This window comes from Panthera onca, chromosome D3, assembly GCF_046562875.1.
Source record: "Panthera onca isolate mPanOnc1 chromosome D3, mPanOnc1 haplotype 2, whole genome shotgun sequence".
Classification (NCBI taxonomy): Eukaryota; Metazoa; Chordata; class Mammalia; order Carnivora; family Felidae; genus Panthera; species Panthera onca.
Window position 1 is genome coordinate 12,417,792 of NC_138350.1, and position 20,529 is coordinate 12,438,320.

The 20,529-nt window shown below is 51.9% G+C and overlaps 1 protein-coding gene across 1 annotated transcript; it reads right to left on the reverse strand.

Annotated features, from left to right (window-relative positions):
- Positions 1-1,701: 1,701 nt before the first annotated feature.
- Positions 1,702-19,355, reverse strand: HRK (harakiri, BCL2 interacting protein). Its single transcript, XM_078435757.2, has 2 exons — positions 18,888-19,355; positions 1,702-2,553 (listed from the first exon to the last, which is right to left on the reverse strand). Exon 1 carries the CDS (start codon positions 19,217-19,219, stop codon positions 18,944-18,946), a length of 276 nt encoding a protein of 91 aa, XP_078291883.1. The 5' UTR covers positions 19,220-19,355; the 3' UTR covers positions 1,702-2,553; positions 18,888-18,943.
- Positions 19,356-20,529: the final 1,174 nt, after the last annotated feature.

Consider the following 20,529-nt stretch of genomic DNA (forward strand, 5'->3'; position numbering starts at 1 on the left):
ACTTTGCACACTGTGGAAATATTTAAAAAAAAAATACACCACCCCACTATCTCATGCAATCCAAGTAATGCAGCCTCAGAGACGGTGGAGACAATATAGACATATATATCATGCTTCAATTTCCTAATACAAATGTCCATCAAGAAGTCAAATCTCATATAAAAACAAGCATTAAAAACAACCCCTTGTCAAAAATCGGGGCAGTCGAGAAGTGCACTCAAATTAATGATGTGCAAGAAAAAAGCCGGGATTAGTTAAATACACAGTTTCTATTAATACAAGAGACTATGTACAAGGGACTTGGCTGTAAAGCTCCACCAGGAGGGTCATGGGTGCCCAGGTCTCTCAGCAGTGCGGCTTCATTGAAATGAAAATTGCCCCAAATACCAACCCCGGCATTTGGAGTTTGGATCCTCCAGTGGAAATGTCATGAGCTAGTAGGCAAGTCAGGGTTGAAAAAGGGATTCTCTGACCTTCCCCCTTTCCCCTGTGTCTAGATGGGCAGCATGGCCCCACTGCCACGTGGAAGGTAGAGGCTTACAGCAGCAGAGAGCCGTGACCGCATATCATTATAGGAATGGAAACCCCCTCCCCAGAAAATGGGGTGAGTTGGAAAGACTCTAGTGTCTGGCTTGGAAAGTGATGATACAGAAGCAGAGACTGTGTTTCGTATCATTCTAATTAATTTGCCTTCTCTAAGTTCGCGGCTTGGTGGGGATGTCGCGTGCTGCTCTGGGCAGACGCTGCCTGCACACCCATCCCCTGGAAACATAACTGTGGGGAGGGCTCCCTCGAGGAAAAGAAGCAAGTTCTCTATCAACAAGCTTTCCTTCTCAACAAGCTGTCTGGGGGTGGGGGTGGGGGGGCCGCCCTCACCTGCAGCAGCTTTGGGTTACATTTTTCTTTAAAGGGCCATTTAGGAAAACATAAGGCATGGATAAAAGAAAGAAAGAAAGACAGCTCCCAGCTTGCAACAGCACTAAAAGGTCCTACGTTCTAAAGGACCTGGTAATTTTCAACAAAGCCTGTGGGGAATAATTCAGCCCCATGTCAACCTTAACAACGGCTGATCCCCCTGCTGGCCTCTTAGAACTGCAAGGGTGTCTGCTAACCAGCCCAGCAGACCCCCTGTCCATAGGGACTGGGTTGTGACCTGCATCCTGGTGCCCCACCATCTCAGCTTTGCACATGGCAGTGTGGGAGACACAGCACAGAGGAATAATACCTGGGTTTGTTTTTTTTTTTTTTTAATGAAAGCAAAAAAATAATCATTGCTCCCTGAAGAGTCTTTGCAGCCAAGTCTCAGTCCAGCACACATCTTTTTTTAGCCCTTCTAGAAACTTCTGAAAATAGGAGCTTATCCTGGAAAACAAAATCAGATCCTCTGTCAGTCACTGAGATGCTGGTGCATTTCGGTTAAATGACCCGCTCCCTCCCCCAGTGCCTCTTGCTTATAAATCACCCTTGACCAGAACGTAGCCATTTCTTGGCTCTTTAATCCATAAAACCTAAGCCCTGAAATCCCCTTGGGGAGTGGGGGAGGCTGTGGGCTGAACTCCCAGGACACTTTTGCGGGGGTAGAGGACAGAGCAGACAAGTCACATATGAGGTCAGCTTTCCACCTCGGTAGAAAGGCCTCCACCAGGGAGCCACTCAATACCATGCCTTCCCTTCCTCCCTCCCAGGCCCCAAGGTTTGCTCCAAAACACCTCTGGGTTTTCATCCCCACAGAGAAAGAGAAGAGACTCCCAAGTGGCACTTTTGCGACTTGTCCCTTTAAAAAAAAATGAATCTGAAACAGCAAAATAGACATCTCTCTTGTCCCCTGGCCTTGCAGTCTGGCCGCAGAACTCCATAGCAGTGCCAGCAAGAACACACTTAGCACCAGCAAAATCTAAGTGAAGGACCAGACACCAGATTGGTAGGGAAATAAATCCCATCTGTCTTGATGTGCTAGCGGGACAGGCTATCTACCTGGGTAGGTACAGAGAGGCGGGGACTTATCAAGACTTACAAACGGAGGAATCCCAGACTGCCTCTAACAGAGCTGCCCCCGCCCCCCCCCCCCCCCCCCGTCCTCCTTACTTTCCTCTTTTCTTTCTATTTTGCCTTTTGCAATTTCCCCCTCGCTCCGCCAGCATCCCTCCCCAGGTGGTTGGTCGACTCTGGGGCTGATTCCCACCAGTCTTTGCAGATTTTCCAGGTACACAGTACGCACCTCACTTCTGGTGCCCCAGACACGGAAGCATCAAAGTTCACACGGGAAGGTGCAGAAAAGGGAGGGGACCGTGTCCTCGACAAGACATGCACTGAGTAGTAATATTCATATTTTCTTTTTTTATATATAGAGCTGTATGTAAATAGCATTGGGGTGTCTGTTTCTGCAGCTGGATATGCAAAGGGCTTCCCCAGTCCCTTTCCGCCGTTGCTACTATGGCTCCAGACGCCTCTCCACTTCCTTCTCGAAGCGCCAACTGCGGCCTTTCAAGCTCTGGGCTCCCCCTCAGGAAAATGGGAACCAGCTTTCTCCAAGGACACAGGGTTTTCACCAACCTGCAGAAATAAAGATTTGTATTTCGGTCAGTAGGCACGTGCAGACAGCTGCTGGGGATGACGTCAGTGCCTTGGGCCTCTGCACAGCCAGCCCTGGATGTTGGAAGGTGGAGGGGGATGGGAGAGAGCTGCGAGAGACAGAGCTTTGATTTGGAGGAAAGGTTCCCCCAGAAGCTAGATTTAGTGGCCATCCCCGCCCCCACCCCAGCCAAAGCCCCATCCATCCAGCCGCATTCCCTAAACAAACATTTGAAAACACACACACACACACACATTTCTGTTTTCGGACATAAGCATCTTCTGTGATTAAAAAAGAGAATATAGGGGCTCCTGGGTGGCTCAGTCGGTTAAGCATCCGACTTCGGCTTAGGTCATGATCTCACGGTTCATGAGTTCGAGCCCCGTGTCAGGTTCTGTGCTGACAGCTCAGAGCCTGGAGCCTGCTTCTGATTCTGTGTCTCCCTCTCTCTCTCTGCCTCTTCCCCGCTCATGCTCCATCTCTCTCTCTGTCTCAAAAAAATAAATAAACATTTAAAAAAGAGAGAGAATACAGAACCATGCTGCCTTTTTTCCTCCTTCATCTATTCATTTCATAGACTCATATTCAAGGCAGACTTGTAGGACAGTCTCTATTCTCATTGATTCCTTTGTTCATTGCCAAACATACCAAGAACTATGCTAGGTGTTATAAATCCAGCGACATAGTTCTTGCCCTTCAGGGGCCCTGAAGCCACCAGAAAGAGATGAGAAGAAATCGGTATCAATGGCAGTGTCGTGTGAAGCACAATCTGGATAGACACGAGCTAGGGGAGCCCAGAAGCGAAAGGGGGAGTCAGAGAGAGCTCTTGGGAGAAGGAGGCAGAAACCCTTACAGAGCACTGAAGGATGCTAGGGAATTAGCCAGGATGAGATGAGGCATTCCAGGAAGGGCCACCCAAATAGTACATACGCCAGAGAATCAAAAAACATTTTCATCCAAAAACTTGGGCATCAGTGTTCACCGCAGCATTATTCTTGATAGCCAAAAAGTGGAAACAACCCATGTGTCCATCAACCGATAAATACGGTGGGGTATTTCCACACAACAGAGTATTATTCAGCCATAAAAAGGACTCGCACGAGACCTGGATGAACCTTGAGGTCATTATGCTAAATGAAAGAAGCCGGGCACAAAAGATCACAGATTGTATGATGCCACGTATAGGACATGTCCACAAGGGACAAGTCTTTAGAGACAGAAGTAGATTAGTGGGTGTCCAGGGCTGTGAGGAGGAGGAGGGAATTAGGACATCACTACTAATGGGGACAGGGTTTGCGTTGGGGAAACAAAAACATTCTAAGATCGATGGTGGGATTGGTTGCACAACTCTGGAACTCTGGCCGGGAAGAAGGGAAGAAGCAGGACAAGGGAGAGAACATAGCAGCGAAATGCCCTGACGAGGTCAAGGCGCCTGATGAGGTGTCAGCACAGCCTGGGCCACGGGGCCGGGGAGGGGTGAGGCTGGAGAGTTAGCAGGGGCTGTAAGTTCACAGACGACAGCACCTCACTCAGTGCAAATCCAGCGGCGTAGGAGACAAGGTGGGAGAGAGACCACTTTCTACGTTGGCAAGAACCTGGCATATTGACCTGTACGAACTGCACCCATAGGTTTTCCCGCTGGGTCTACTCAACAGAAGGCCCTAATGGGGTACAAGACCTGGGCATGTATTCCCCTGGCTCCCACCCTGTCGGGCCACAGCGCCCGCTGGGCTCGGCTGCCCGGCTGGACTCCAGGCCCTAGTGCCTCACCTCAGCCCTTCAGGCCGGGAAGGACGGCTCTCCTCTGTGGCCAGCCCTGTAGTACTGCGTTACTCCTCCTTAGTTTCCTAAACCCTGTCTACACTCTGTCACCGAACCTTCACTAACTTCTTCTCTGGTTACCAGCCTGGGGGTACTCTCTGCCTCTTACTTGGACCCTTACCCAATATATATGTCTGCACGAACGAAGGGAGTCCTAATCCCATGGACCCGACAGTCTACATTAGCGGACGGTCATCCAAATCAGTGACCTCGGTCCTTTTTGCCCCGACCTGCTCAGGTGGAGGCAGAGGACCCCTGTCACCACGAACGCCGTTTCCCCTTTCATCCCATGAGGGCAGAGCACAGCAGGACTTCTGTATTACCGTGTTGCCACCCTATGTGTTCAGGGGATGCCGAATCAATCAGTCGTCCACCAACTCAGTTGATAAACACGCTCAATTCACAAAAGCTCGCTTTGTTGGCTCCTACTCACACCGATCTTCAAAAAATCAGTGGAACCTTGCAGCATTAGCTTAAGAGGATGACGCTGCCTTCAGCACACACAAAAAGGAAGGACGGAGGGAGAGAGAGGAACCACATCTACGTGCTACTGAGCATGTTGACTTTCTGCTAAGCATCGTTCTGGGCACTGGATGAGGCCGGTACCTGTCCTCGATTTGCCTCCAGTCTTTTTCTGGGAGACAGGATATGTCAGAGGCCAGAACTGTGGAAGACCATTGTCTACCACTATCAGAAGTCAGGATGTGGCTGTGCTCACCGGGAAGGCTTCAGAGCGGAAGCAAGATTTGAACTGGACCTTTAAGATATGCATTCATATTTTCTCAATAATTGGAAGAAGGAGGGCGCCCGGGTGGCTCAGTCGGTTAAGCGTCTGACTCTTGATTTTGGCTCAGGTCATGATCTCACAGTCGTGAGATCAAGCCCCATGTTGGGCTCCGTGCTGGGCATGAAGCCTGCCTGAGATTCTCTCTCCCTCTTCCTCTGCCCCTCCTCTGCTCGAGCTCTCTTAAAATAATACTAATTGGAAGAAGGAAGGATCATTTATGTGGGGAAAGGGCCAGAGCAGAGCACGAGGTCAAGACACATATGGCTCAATCCGGGGACCGTGATGAGCAGGGACCTGCACCCCAAAGCTGTGCAGAGTGAGGCTGCATAGATATGTCCACTGAAAGCGACGAAGGGAAAATAACAATGGCATCAGGAGAGGTAAGGAACCTCTGTTTTTACAGCACTAATCTGCTCCATCCACAGAAGGAATGGCATCTTCTTGCAAGACTAGGTAGGCCCAGCAAAGGATTTTCGCTTTTCCTACCTGTAAATCATTAAGCCTATAACGTGTTTTCCTAAGGGCCTCCCGGCGCACTTAAATGGACAAATTGCCATGCCTGTTATGTCCTGGTTGCAGGTTGGTGTCGGTAGTGACAGATGGGACATCAGGAGGACGCCTCTGTGTGGCCAGTGGTGCCGTGTAACCACGTCCTACACCCAGAGAGGGGGCCTGTGCCTACACTTCTGGGGATCTTAAAGGGAACACGGTAGCCTAGGGACCTAGCGCACAGAAGTAGTCACCTAAATATGGTCAAGGGTGTTCCCTCCAGCTTGTCGATAAGAGCAGCAGTTTGGAAACAACCCATATGTCCATCAGCAGGAGACTAGATGAATACATTAAGCTACAGGCAAATGAGAAGAAGGTGGATCGATTCTTTTTTTTTTTTTTAATTTAAGTTTATTTTTGAGAGAGACAGAGACAGTATGAGCAGGGAAGGGCCAGAGACAGAGGGAGAGAGAGAGAGAGAGAGAGAGAGAGAGAGAATCCCAAGCACATGGGGCTCAAACTCACAAAACCGCGAGATCATGACCCAAGCCAAAACTTAGAGTCAGACATTTAACTGACTGAGCCACCCAGGGGCCCCAAAGTATATTATGATTCTTTTTTGTTTTTTGTTTTTTTGTTTTTTAAATTTACATCCAAGTTAGTTAGCATATAGTGCAACGATGGAGTAGATTCCTTAATCCCCCTTACCCATTAAGCCCATCCCCCCCACCATCAACACCCCTCCAGTAACCCTGTTTGTTCTCCATATTTAAGAGTCTCTTCTGTTTTGTCCCCCTCCCTGTTTTTGTGTTATTTTTGCTTCCCTTCCCTTGTGTTCATCTGTTCCGTCTTAAAGTCCTCCTCTGAGTGAAGTCATATGATATTTGTCTTTCTCTGACTAATTTCACTTAGCATAATACCCTCCAGTTCCATCCACGTAGTTGCAAATGGCAAGATTTCATTCTTTTTGATTGCTATATACTCCATTGTATATAGATACCACAAATTTTTTATCCATTCATCAATCAATGGACGTTTGGGCTCTTTCCATACTTTGGCTATTGTTGAAAGTGCTGCTCTAAACATGGGGGTGCATGTGTCCCTTCGAAACAGCACCTGTATCCCTTGGATAGATACCTAGCAGTGCAATTGCTGGGTCATAGAGTAGTTCTATTTTTAATTTTTTTTGAGGAACCTCCGTACTGTTTTCCAGAGCGGCTGCACCAATTTGCATTCCCATGTTATGATTCTTAATTGAAAAGAGCAAATGGCCAAATAGTATGATCTCAGATCTTCTTCCCTTTAATGAATATGTATACGTGTATGTGTCTATACATATGTACAGATATCTATATATCTCTATATGTCCATATAAAAAAAAGTGCACAGATATGCAAAATAGCATAATGGTTAAGAGCAAAGACTCTGGAGCCCAACACCTGAGTGGGAATCCTGATTCAGACACTTAAAAGCTGTGTGACCTTGGGCCAGTTATTAACCTCTCTGGGCCCCGAGGTGCCCTATATGGAAGTAAGGGGAGGAACAGTGAATTTCACCGTGTCAATGTGAGGACTAAAAGTTACTAACATATGTGAGGCACTTAGAAGTTCAGCGCATAGTAAGGTCTGCTATTATGATTGTTGCGATGTACCCCAGACTGAAAGTTACACAGGAGAGTGACTTTGGGGACAGAGTGAAAGAGCACTTTATACACTTCTGTATCATTTGTTATTTTTCTTTCTTTTTTGTTTCCTCTCAAGGAACAAGTAGTAATTATATAATTTAAAACTACAGGGGCGCTGGGTGGCTCAGTCGGTTGGGTGGCCGACTTTGGCTCAGGTCATGATCTCACAGTCCATGAGTTCAAGTCTGTGCTGACAGCTCAGAGCCTGGAGCCTGCTTTGGATTCTGTGTCCCCCACCCCCAACCCTCCCCCATTCGTGCTCTGTCTCACTCCGTCTCTCAAAAATAAATGTTAGAAAAAATTTAAAAATTAAAAAATGAAAATAAAATAAAATAAAACTACAGTTGACCCTTGCACAATGCAGGGGTGAGGGGCGCTGACCCCACCCCACCCCGCCCCACGTAGTTGAAAATCCCCATATAACTTTTGACTCCCCTAAAACTTAACTACTCATATGTTGACTGGAAGCTTTGTTCATAACATAAACAGTTAATTAGCACCTATTTTGTGTGTTATATGTGTCATATTTGCTACATTCTTAGAATAAAGCAATCCAGAGGAAAGAAAATATATTAAGAACATCGTAAGGAAAAGAAAATACATTGACAGTACTAGACTGAATTTATCCCCAAAAATCTGCATATAACTGGGCCTGTGCAGTTCAAACCCATGTTATTCAAGAGTCAGCTGTATTTTTATTTTATTTTTTTAAACGTTTATTTATTTTGAGAGAGAGAGTGTGAATGGGGGAGGGGCAGAGAGAGAGAGAATCCCAAGCAGGCTCCCTGCTGTCAGCGCAGAATCCGACCCGGGGCCCGATCTCACGACCGGTGAGATCACGACCTGAGCCAAAATGAAGAGTTGAACGCTCAACCAGCTGAGCCACCCAGGTGCCCCTCAGCTGTATTTGTAAAAAAACAAAGTCTGTCATCCCCTGCGACCCACTGTCCTACTCCCTGAGATGTTTTTCCTCAAACTTGGCTCATAAAACACCTTCTCAAATGCTGACTCACAACCAAAGCTCACAGCTGAAGAGATACATGAAACTTTGCCTTTAAAAAAATGTCCCTGTTTCCCCTTTGCACCCACCGAATGGAGGGGGCAGGCGGGGAGAGGGGAGAACATGGCCCCTCAGGGTCCTGCCTCCCTGGGCCATGGTCCTGTCACCCTGTTGTGGGCGTGAAGGGGGGAAGCGGTGAACGGCCAGCTCCACTGACGCAGGAGAGCAAGCGGGAGGCTCACCCCCTTCTTCCTATATCGGAGATGAAGACTCTTGGCTTCCCTCCTAGGAGGTCCCAATATTTCATTTTTAAAAACATCTTTTTTTGCTCTTGCTGTCTGCACACACGTTAAGTTACAAATTCAAACCGCAGAGAAGGATAAAGAAATGAAAGGAAAGCCCCCTTCACTCCACGGCTACACCTCCCAGAATATTCTCTGTGCGTTAACAGACACCGTGTCTCTCCCCTTCGTCCTTGGATGCCCAGAGCCCAGCACGATGTCCTACACAGAATAGGGGCCCATTTCAACCTGCCGGGGGACCGTGGGTACGTGAACGAGGGAATAAGGGTGGCAACTTCCCCACTCTCCGCCTTTGGTTTCAGGGCGCTTATTTTGACCGCGGAGTTCCGATGGTCCCCGCGGTCAGTCCCAGCGCCTAAGAATCATGGGGACAAAGGTCTCCGTGCAGAATTCTCCTGGAGGGACGCCTGCTCTGGTCTGTGTCTTCACTTCAGCCTCCATCCCTGTAGTTCATGCTGCCCACTTAGGGCGGTGGGTGCCAAGGAGATGGGAGGGTGAAGGGATCAAAAAGGCAGGAGGCTGGCTCTGAGGCACGACGTGAGAGAGGAAGAGGCCACCCGGCAGCCTCTGGAAGCCGCTGGCACCCTGCTCTCAGGGACTAGTTATCAGGGCCACCAGTGAATACCACGGCTATCACCGGGCAGTTACCAGTGCTTCGGCGAGTCGTTATTGATTACGTAAAGCCTGTGAGGAGAGAGCAGAGAACTGGGAGCTTCTGTCCACTATGAGTGACGGCAGGTGGACTGTATGCACGCTAACCAGACATCCGGACGGGTGGCCCTGAGGGTGGGGAGGTAGCGACGCAGCAGAGAAATGACACCAAATGGGCAGACCCTCCTTAGAGTGTCTCCCCAGATGAGTCACCTGTTATAACACGCACATTCCTTGACCCAATAATTTCACCCCTAGGAACTAACCCCCCCCCTTTTTTTTTTTTTTGCAAAATTGTCCAAACCAGAATATACCTTGTTCATGCTATCAGACAATGAGAAACGGCGTACATGTCCTGGGGGGCGGGGGGTGGGGGTTGACCAAGTAAGTGAATCATGGCTCATCCAACAATGGAGCATCATACAGCCATTCAAAAGGGTGATGAAACCTTTCTTTGTTGACACAGGAAGAGCTCGGCAGTCTATTTTTAGTGGGGGGGGGGGGGGAAGCGGATTACAGAGCAACATGAACAGATGATCTCACTTATTTAAAATAGGGTATGTGGGTGGGTGGGTGTATGCATCCTGGGATGTCTGACAAGGTGGTCCCCTAAAGCAGGCCTTGCAAATTTAAATGCTTGCCTGGGACCGGCGAAGTGTGCCCGGGAGGGGTCGGGGTATCCCGAGAGTCTGTATCCCATCTAAAGGGGCTTCTGATATTCATCCAGGCTTTTGCTGCCACGTGGGAATACAGACTCAGTCTTGTCAGACCTTTCCTTTTTTTTTTTTTTTTTTCAAGAAAAACTGGAAGTACAGACTTCTGTAAGAAAGTGCCTGATTTTTCAGTTCCCGGGGTGGGGGTGGGGGAAGACACGGTAGTCAAAAAAAAAAAAAGAAAAGAAAGAAAGAAAAAGCAACTGCAGGTCAGATTCAGCTGGGAGACCACCAGGTGTGAAAACTTGTTCAAACTCTTAGAGTCAGCTGGCATTGAAGGCCACCTCATCTTAACCCTCAGCAGCCATCTTTGTGCCTCAGTGTCCCTGTCTGGAAAGTGAGGGAGTTGGGCCAGGTGGTCTCTAAAGTCCTGTCTAGCTCTGGCTATATTTCTAGAATGGTGACCTTTTATGGTCATAGATCTTAGGAGAATTGGATCAAAGCCTTGGTTTCCCTCTCAACTAGGGAGAAACAGAGGAGTATGAAGTCAGCCAATTCCATGTGGAATTTTGGAGAGTTCCCAAATTCCTTGAGGTGTCCCCCCAATTCATTCATTTATCCATCCACCCATCCATTCATCCATTTATCCATTCATTCATTCAGTAGTTACTGGATGCCTGCTCTGTGCTAGTCACCATGCTGGGGGCTGGGATACAATGGTGGGCAAAATAGACCTGATTGGTGCTCTCAGAAGACCTAGAAGCCAGCGTTGCCCAGGTTGGGAAGTCCTGTTCTGGAGGTTCTCCCAGCCCTGGCACAGCAGCTTAAGCAGGCTGCTGGTGAGCCACAGAGTGGGGGAGGCAAGACTGGCAATGGCTTTAAACAAAAGGCTTGCAAAAGTCCAGTATGAGTTCCCCACCATACTCTGAATACGGACCCAAGGACTGAATTTTATCCCAAATAAGAACGACACATATCCCGCACTACCGTTGACCATTCTCTACCATTTTCTCAACATAGTGACATGCCTCATTCTGCTCAGAAGGTAAAGGGACGTTTGGTAAATGGCAGATTCGGACCTGATCCAAAAGTCAGCCTGACTCCAAAGTTCGTGTCACTTTCCACCAAGCTGTCCTGCCTCCGCATAAAATCTGGGTGAACAGGATGAACAGTTACCAGTGGTTAAAATTTCAGAATCAAGACTTGGAGCCCGTGGTGTGCCAACTAAAACATTTCAAATCTGGGCTGTCTTTGAAAGTGACCTCTTCTTAAATCCATCCCGTTGCCCCTGACACATTCCCACTCTCTGAAGACCTCCCCCTACCAAAAGCTAAGTTTCCCCATCATCAGTATATATTAGCATCCTTCAGTATTTAAGCACCATGTGCTAAATCCAAGAATATCAGATGTACATGTTACATGGCTGTACCATGGTGATAGGTAGAGCCAGGCAGGCAGGGAAGCTCTCCAAACCCTTAGGAACATTGCTCAGACTTGGAGCTCTTTCCCAACGTTGGGATGGACACGTAAGGAGTCATCCCTACTCTTGGGCACTCCAACAATAGCTAGAGGTGTGGTCCACAAAGAACATTCCACAAAAAAACAACATAGATTTAGCTGAGGATGGAAACAGCCAACTCAAGAGCCAAGCTTAAACCCATCTTGTATATAGAAGCCAGTGACATGAATGACATATGGGAACAAATGGCAGTGTTTGTCTAGAAAACCCTCTGGACCTTAACCACAAGATTTTATCCCCCCAGGGCACCTGTGTGGCTCTCAGCTTAGGTCTTGATCTCAGGGTTGTGAGTTCAAGCCCCGAATTGGGCTCTATACTGAGCATGAAGCCTATTTTAAAAAAAAAAGGGGGCGCCTGGGTGGCTCAGTTGGTTAAGCGTCCGACTTCGGCTCAGGTCATGATCTCGCAGTTCATGGGTTCGAGCCCTGTGTCTGGCTCTGTGCTGACAGCTTGGAGCCTGGAGCCTGCTTCAGATTCTGCTTCTCCCCCTCTCTCTCTCTCTCTACCCCTCCCCACTCGCACTCTCTATCTCTCTCAAAACTAAACATTAAAGGAAAAAAAAAGGTTTTATACCCTTTAGACAACTGTTGTAATGAATGTTTACATATGCTTTGATATCAAAGTTCCACTTGTAGGCATTTTTAAGAAAATCATCTGTGATGTGCCCTAAGAGTAATATACAAGGATGCTTCATCATCATGTTGGAAACAACCTAAATGCCCAACAATAGTGGATTGGGAACATAAATGGCAGGACAGCAGAATGATGAAACAGTAAGTGACCTCTAAGTGTGTCGTAGAAAATATTTCAAGGCATGGAGACGTGTCTGTGCTATGATGGAAAAGTCAGATTACAGAGAATATATTTAGAGCGAGTGATTCCCTTTGTGAAAGTACCCATCAATGTCCTTTTGAAAATGGAAAGAAGTCTATTGAAAATATTAACAGTGGGGAGTGCCTGGGGGGGCTCAGTGGGTTAAGCGTCTGACTTCAGCTCAGGTCATGATCTTGCAGTTCATGTGTTAGAGCCCTGCGTGGGGCTCTGTGCTGACAGCTCAGAGCCTGGAGCCTGCTTTGGATTCTGTGTCTGTCTGTCTCTCTCTGCCCCTCCCACACGTGTGCTCTGTCTCTGTCTCTCAGAAATGAATAAACATTAAAAATTTTTTTTTTAAATAAAGAAAGAAGAAAATATGAACAGTGGGTAGTGAGATGGAAATAATCAACAAAAACTGTCTTTTATTCAGCGTTTTCCAAATATTTGTTAATGAATTTGTAATATTTTTTGTAATCAAGAAAAAGCTATTTTTACGACTTTTTAAAAGTTTATTCATTTTGAGAGAGAGAGAGAATGCGGGGGAGGGGCAGAGAGAGAGGCAGGGACAGAGAGAGAGAATCCCAAGAAGGCTCCACAATGTTGGTGGTCGGTGAGGAGCCAGACACGGGGCTTGAACTCACAGACTGGGAGATCACGACCTGAGCCAAAATCAAGAGCGAGACGCTTAACCGATTGAGCCACCCAGGCACCCCAAGATATTTTTTAATGGGGATATTACATAAAGTTTCCCAAAGTAACTTCATTTCATGTTCCCCCACCCAATAGCAGGGACACCATTGTAGGGCAGGAAGGAGGCAGGGAGATGATCCTGAGTTGATTGATGGCATTTCTTACGTAATGGAAATCCAGCCAGGAACCACAGCGTTCTGAGGGCACCAAAGGTTGGGCATCAGTGAGCTGGTAGAGGAATCAGGACCTCTCAGACCCTGGCAGAAGGTGAACGAGCTCATTTCCACCGAGAGGCTGCTGCGGTAAGAGAGCCAGGATCTCCAGCCCCTGAAGTCTAGGAGCATCTGAGGCCAGGAGCTGGGACTCGTTCCTCCCTGCATCCCAGTGTGCATGTTGTAGCTGGTGATGGAATGTTGCCCTCTTTCCTGAGTCACGTCTAATCCCCACCTTACGACGCACCTGCCCGTGCGCCATTACCGATAAAAGAGTCTCCGAGCTTGATTTTCTCACCCCCTTCTCCCTATTGACCTTAGAACCAAACTTGGCCGTCCCACCATGGCCTGATTATTAGCCAGCCCTTCCTTCCCCAAGTTCATATGGCATTAGCCACACTACTCAGGTTTTGTTTCTTCCTCAAACACACCGTGCAAAGTCTCCCTTCCCGGGCCACTGGACTTGCTGTTCTCTCCCCGGAACAGCTTTCTTGCAGGCCTTCACATGGCTGGCTCCTTCTTGTCATTCCAGTCACCGGTCCCCTGGCTCCTTTTGAAAGTGGCCATCCCTAACCACGGCAGGTAAGGAGTCCCCTGGGCTCTCTATTACATGACCTTCCTGTAACACCATCAGAGTCCTTGGCACTTTCTGAAATTATCTGTGTGAGATTGCATAATCCAAAAATGGCCACATTATCTCCAGTCCCACATGCTATTCTAGAACCTTGCCACTCCCCCGTGGGGTGGTGTCTAATTCCACTCCCCTTGAATATGGGCTGGCTTGTGACTTACTTCTAACTTAAGTGACTTCTGAAGTTGGGTCAGAAAAAGGCAAAGCAGCTTCTCCTGGGTCCCCTGGAAACTCGCTCTTGGAGCTCTGAGTCACCACGTCAGAATCCAACCACCGTGAGGCTGCCAGGCTCTGGAAAAGCCCAGGCCACAAAGGAGACGCAGCGAAGATCCCCACTACCTCCTCCCCATGCCCACCGTGATTCCAGCCCCCAACCAGCCTGGAGCTGGTCGCCCCTGCTATGCCGTATCCGAATCCCTAACCCACAGGATGTATAAGCATAGTCAGACAATTGTTTTAAGCCACTGAGCTTTGGAGTAATTAGTTACACAGCAATAATAACCACAACAATCTTTCTGTCATCTAACTTATCATCTGTCTCTTCCCCCTAAAGGGCCGGGACTTCTTTGTCCGTGTCCTCCCTGTGTCCACCACGCCCTTCAGACAGTAGGTACATAGTAACAAATTGTTGAGTAAGTGAAAGCAGCTGAATTGGGGAATACCTACCTTGAATAGTTTCGGGTTGATTCATTTATTCATCACACAGCTATCGTATGCCTACTATGTGACAAGCAAGTCATGGACTGTGGGGCATCCCATTGTTCCCATGAAATCCTATCACACGTCACACTGGGGATGACCAGAGGGGAAAGAGAAGCCCCCGCTTTGCTCCCTCCCTACCCCCAGTGTAGGTCTGAAAAGCCGACTGTCAAAAGCCAGAAACTGCCATATCCACCCTGCCCACCTCTGGGGGTGTATTTAATTATCCCGGGGTACGGCTGTTTTTACACGACAGCTCAGCCACTTGTGCCCTGGCCTGTCCCTAGGCAAGCGGGTGACTCCAGACAGGGACCATGTGGTGGGAAGGCTGCCAAGGTCCTGCACATCTGGCCCCTTCCCGGGGGGTACCTCCCCAACAGCTGTCTCCTTCCCTATGGGTTGCTCCCTCCCCTGGCCTAGGCTTTCAGGCTCTAGAAGTAATCCTGGCAGGGGTGCAGCGGCTGGGTGGGAGGCTGCAGGGAGGCGCCTCCAGGTTTAACCACTTAGTCCCCAAAGTACCTGCCAAGAACCAGTTAGCACGTCCGTCTGGCAGGCCAGGCTTTAATTCATTAAAGCAGGCTGCTGCTGGCCCATTATCTTCCTTGTCCCCAACCGTGTTGCCTCTTGGGCCTGCGGAGTCCTCTTTCTCCCCTTCTTCTTCATCCCAAGGCAAGGGTCTGCCCACCTTTGGCCCCTTCTCCCAGCCAGGCTCCCCAGCTGCTTTCTCTCTCCCTCCCTGCCCCCTCCCAGGGCACAGTTCTGCCTCCCTCCCCTCCTCCACCAGCCAGTGCTCACCAGAAAGCATCTTTTGTTCTCTCTGGAACCTTTTGCAGTGACTGCTTCAATCACACCCATCTCCCCTTGGCCTCCTCAGCCTCCAAGGAGACTCCCCTGAGGCTCTCAGAGAAAGGGAATCTGGCTAGTGCAGGAATTCACGACTCTTCACCCCCCTCTGCTTTCTGCCAGTGTCTTCTCCCCTGCACCCCCAAGTCATCTGGGCCGGGCGGGGTTGAGGCCGGGGCACTGTGTGCTCAGAGACAGAAACTCCCAATTCCATTTCTGATGTTGCCACCAACCCTTTGGGACTCAGTGAACCCTCTCTGCCTCAGTTTCCCCTTTGAAATCATCAGAATGGCATGACCCATTTCATAATGGCCTCTGATGAGTGAACTAAGTGCCAGGCGCTGCCTCGGGTACTTTAAATGGATGCTCCCCCCATCAGCCTCCTCAACAACTCTAGAAGAGCCACAGCTCCGGTTTACAGATAAAGGCTCAGAAAGGTTATGATTCTTGCCCAAGGTCACAGTGCCGGCAAGTTCCTGGGCCGCAAGTTCCTGGGCCGGGACTTCAGTCCAGTCCCATCCGGTCCCTAAACCCATGCTCTTTACCGTTGTACTATCATGGCCTATCTGGCTCTGAGTCCCCAAGAGGGCATGTAGGGATGGTGGGGAATTGCCAGCAATTGCCAACAATAGAAAGTGGTCTCTTTGGGGAAAGAAAGGTATTAAATGCACAATCATAAGCATGACAGCTTACCTTTATATCTACTTCTCATGCCTCTGGCACTGTTCTAGAACCCTCTGTAGGTGAATTCATTTTACCCTCTTGACAACACCTTTGCCACCAAGGACTATCATGGTCCCCATTTTACATATGGGGAAAACTGAGTCTGGGGTGTTTGTTTGTTTGTTTAATGATGGCGTCTGAGAAAAGTACCGCCCGCTCACAGCAGCAGCTCAAAATAAGCTTGTTGAAATCTTTGCCAAGGTCACCCTTAGCGCCTAAAAGAAGGGCCTGCCCCACAGGGCTGACTCAGGCCTCCCTGAAATTCCTAAGCCATCCCGTGAGCATTCCCACTTTCCCTCTCGGGTAGGAAGAACCGAGAGGACCACAGACAGAACTCAACAAATTGTCTTTCTCCAATGGATCGTTTTTCACTTCTTCCCAACTTGCCAGAGAGGCCTGGAAAAGACGGGTGTCCCCCCAGGTAAGCCAAACGCGCACGAAAGGCCCGAGCGAGCTGCAGGCTGGTAGGCGGCGGGGCCGGGAACGCGAGTTCCTCGGACAGGGCGACGGAGGCCGGGAGCCCACGCCTGGCGAACCCCAGGACACGAGCGCTGGTGTCCCGACGGAGGGAGGCGCGGCGCCGCGGGGAAGCCCACGGCATTCTGGGGTCAGGGCGGGCGAGGAGGGAGAACTCGGGAGGGTGTGGCTGCCGGGGAGGCCGGGCGGGACTCAGGAGGGGAAAGAAGAACCCAGGGATGATCTGGAGTCGAGAAGCGGCCCGGAACTCTGGGGCAGAAGCGAAGGGAGGAGGGGGCAATACATCCTACACCGGCAATTATCTATATGCCGCCGCCGCGATGCTCCCGTCGGGCCCCCTCCCCCGCTGCGTGGACCCGGGTCTCCCAGCTCCAACCCCCGCCCCCTGTTCCCGGCCTGGGCGCACAGGGGCGCACTCCGTCCTCACCGCGCGCCCTCTCGGAGGTCTCCCGCCACCTCCCGGGGCCGCCTCCACCGCGGGCCCCGGGAGCACCCCCAGCCCCGACGCGCGCACGGCCCGTTCTCCGCCCCCCACCCCGGGGTGGGCGCTCAGCAGCCCGCACCGCCCCGTCCTGGGAAGGGAGCGCTCTCCCAGCCCCGCCTGGACCCCAAGACCGTGGGAAGCCGCGTCCCAGTCCTCTGACTGGGTTCCTCTTGCTCGCACCTTGCTTCTAATTCACATCCCCACTATCTTGCAATTTGTTTTCCAAGCCGTTTCTCTTTTTCTCCGGCTCCCTCATCTTTCTATCCTGGTCTCGCCGCCCGCTTTTTATTTCCCTCTCCTTCCGCTTTCTGTCTGCCCTTGCGTAAATTCCACGCTTTGGGCTTCGCGCCTCTCGCTCGACTCCCTTTTTCTGCCCCACCCCCATCCCACGCGCCCCGTCCAGAAGGTGGCTCCTGCCCCTGGGATTCGACCTGCCCCGGATGGGACCTCCAGGGGCCGGGCAGAGAGCGTCCCGAAGCACGCACCTCTCTTCGCCAGCGCCAGGGCTGCGCCGGCCCACGCGACATCTGTCGCCCGCGCTCCCGGCTCACACCCTGCGCACCCCCGCAGCTCCCCTGGCGCTGTCACCCCCCACGCTCCGGCTGCCGCCTCTCTCCGCGGGCGCCGCGCCAGCTTCCCAGGGTGTCGGCGCACGGCGGGGCTCGGCCAGGACTCGGCCAGGGCCGAGCGCTCGGCATCTGTGGGGTCGTGGCACCCGGGGCAGCTGGCTTTCTCAGCTTCGACCTTCACCTTCCAGCCCTAGACCCACCTATGGTGGGCTCGGGCTGATTTTCTCTCCTTCCCCATTCTCTGCAGTTCTGCTCTGTTCCAGAATCTGAGAAGACAGTCCCTTACACGGCTGCTCCCCTAGGCGCACAGCTGGTGCTCAGTAAGTCCCCAACCCCAAGGGCCTAGGGCACAGAAGATGCTCAGTGCCTTTCTCCCACTGGTAGCGAACACACTGGGCGTTCGATACTCCCCACGCCCACCAGCACGCAGTGCCTAGCATACCGCAAGCTTTCAAACATTCCCCCCCTAAACATTTTAGGGCCTAGCACCCAGAAGGAGCTCAATAAATGCTCTTCTAGTAAGGTTTCCCCTTGGAGTTTCCCTAACAGCCTCAGATCCCAGCCCACTTTGGGGGCACCTCCTGCTTCGTCTCAGCTCCAACGTTCTGGTGAAGCGGAGGCCCAGTTCCTTCAACGGGACACCTCGCTGCAGAAGGAGTGAAAAAGTTGGCAAAGCAGAGGAAAACTGCAAAGTGCGCGGGCCGCAGGGGAAAGACAGCTCCAGCGGAAACCTGGAGGGGGAGGCAGTCCAGAGACGCGCTCCCGGCGCCAGAGGACGAGGAACAGAAACGAGGGAAGTGCCACTTAAGAGGGTTCGGAGACAGTGGCGACTTAGGAGCAGCAGACGGCTTGGAAGGGGACGGGAGACCTGCCCTGAACCCGCGATAGGTTAGAATTCTTTGGCGTAGCTTGCAACTACGCACTCCTAGCAAGCACGCTTTTTACTTGCATTGTGTGTTTACTTGCGGCGCCGGTGGGCATTACGGGGCGGGGGGGGGGGGGGGGGCAAAGTCCTCCCAAAGCCATCCCACTGGAGAGAGTGGCAAGATGCGCTTAAGGAGTCGAGAGAGGAGGACGGGAATAGCTGAGCTGACACTTGGAAGGAGAGATGGGAGCTGGAGGCGAGGGGGGCGGCGATCCTGGCGCGAGAAGGGAGCAGAGGAAGAAAGGGATGGGAAGAGAAGAAAGCAAACTTGTCGCTCTCCCGCTCCCGGCCTGCCCTGCGTGACCAGTCTCCAGCCACCGCGCCCTGGCGCTCGCTCGCGTACCTGTTGCTCTCTCCGGCTGGGTCTCGGCTCCGGCCCCACCAAGAAGCCCCGCGTTCCTACAAGTTCCGCCTGCCGAGCAGCCAGGCCGCCAGCGCCGCCACCTGCGCGGCCGCGCACAGCCAGGGCCAGTAGGTGGGGAGCGCGCCGGGCGCCGGCGCCCTCCGGCTCCGCGCGCGGCGCCGCCACATGGTGCGCTGGTGCAGCTCGTCGCCGAGCGCCTTGAGCCGAGCGGCCGTGAGCTGCGCGGCGGACGAGCGCAGACCCAGGCGGCCCGCGCTGCAGGCGCACACGGCCGGGGGGCCGCGGCCGCGGTGCAGGGGGCACGGGCACATGACCGCTCGCCTCTCTCCCTCCCCGCGCTCGGGCCGCCCCTCGCCTCCGCTCCCTCCGGCCTCTGCGCCTGCCTCCGCCGCGCTGCAGCCGCCGGGGGCCTCCCCTGGACACCAAGTTTCTCCTTGTGTTGTGCGTTTGTTGTGCTGACGGCGCTATTATTAATTAAAGTGTCACATGGTGGAGGGGGGCGGGGAGGGCGCGGGGAGGGGGGTTACATCATCCGGCCCCCGGGGGGGGGGGGGCTGCAGGCAGAAGAAACCGAGAGGTAACTTTTAACCCTAGCGGCGCCGGCAGCGAGAGGGCGCGCGTTTGGGAGAGGAGGAGCGCGGCGCGCGGGGACGCGGCGAGGCCCCCGCCGGGGAGGTCTCGGGCTTGGGGGGTCGCGTGGGGCCCCGCGGAGGCGGAGAGCGCGCGGGAAGGCCTTCTCCTTCCCTTTCTCCTGAATAAAGCTCCGGTTCCGATTTGGCGAGGGAAGCAGGCTGGTTTGCCGTTTTGGATGGAGCTGGTGTCGAATTCGGCTGCATTATTCAAAAATATTCCGACGCTATTGTTTTGTTTTGGGGAGGTGGGTTGATTCAACATCTCCCGAGAGAGCCAGATGCGACCCAACTTGCCCACTTTCAGGTCTGACTCGGCACCTATAGGCTTCGGATTTGAATACACCCAACACACGCCCCCACCCCGCTCTGAGCTTCCCGGCCAGACCCTTAAGCGCCCCCACCGCCTCTAGAGCGCTTGATGGAGGTGGAGGGGGGGGTGGTGGGGTGAGAGGGGTCGATCCTTAGCCCGGGAGGGGCGCAGAGGCGCGCATTCGCGACGCACCGCACCCGAAAAGACCCTCGCAAAGGGCTTTCTAGAAGGTAACTTATTTTTGTCTGCTTCCTTGTGAATATTGTTTTCCTGCCGGGGCTCCAGTTTCTAGCGGCGATCCCGATTTAATGGGCAGTGGAGACACAGACCCTCTGGGGCCGACGAGGGGGAGGGGCTCAGGAGCCTTTAGACTGGAGAGGCTGGAGTTGTCCCTGCTACTGAAGATACAGATGGGCGAGGGACACTCAGGATTTTGGGGGGAGATAATGAGTCCTTCTTAAATTTAATGGGATTCGGATAACTTTGGGATTCAGAAAACTGGAGGCGCCAGAGGCGTCTCCAAGCCGGCTCTCTGGAACCTGATGAAAAAACTTTGAGTCTCTCCTTCCCTCGGGCAGAGTGTCGCCCAGGCCCAAGTCCTTGGGTCTTTTGGAAAAGAGTCTCAAGACCATGAACACGTTTGGGTCTGCATTTATCACGAGGAGAGATTTCCCCTTGG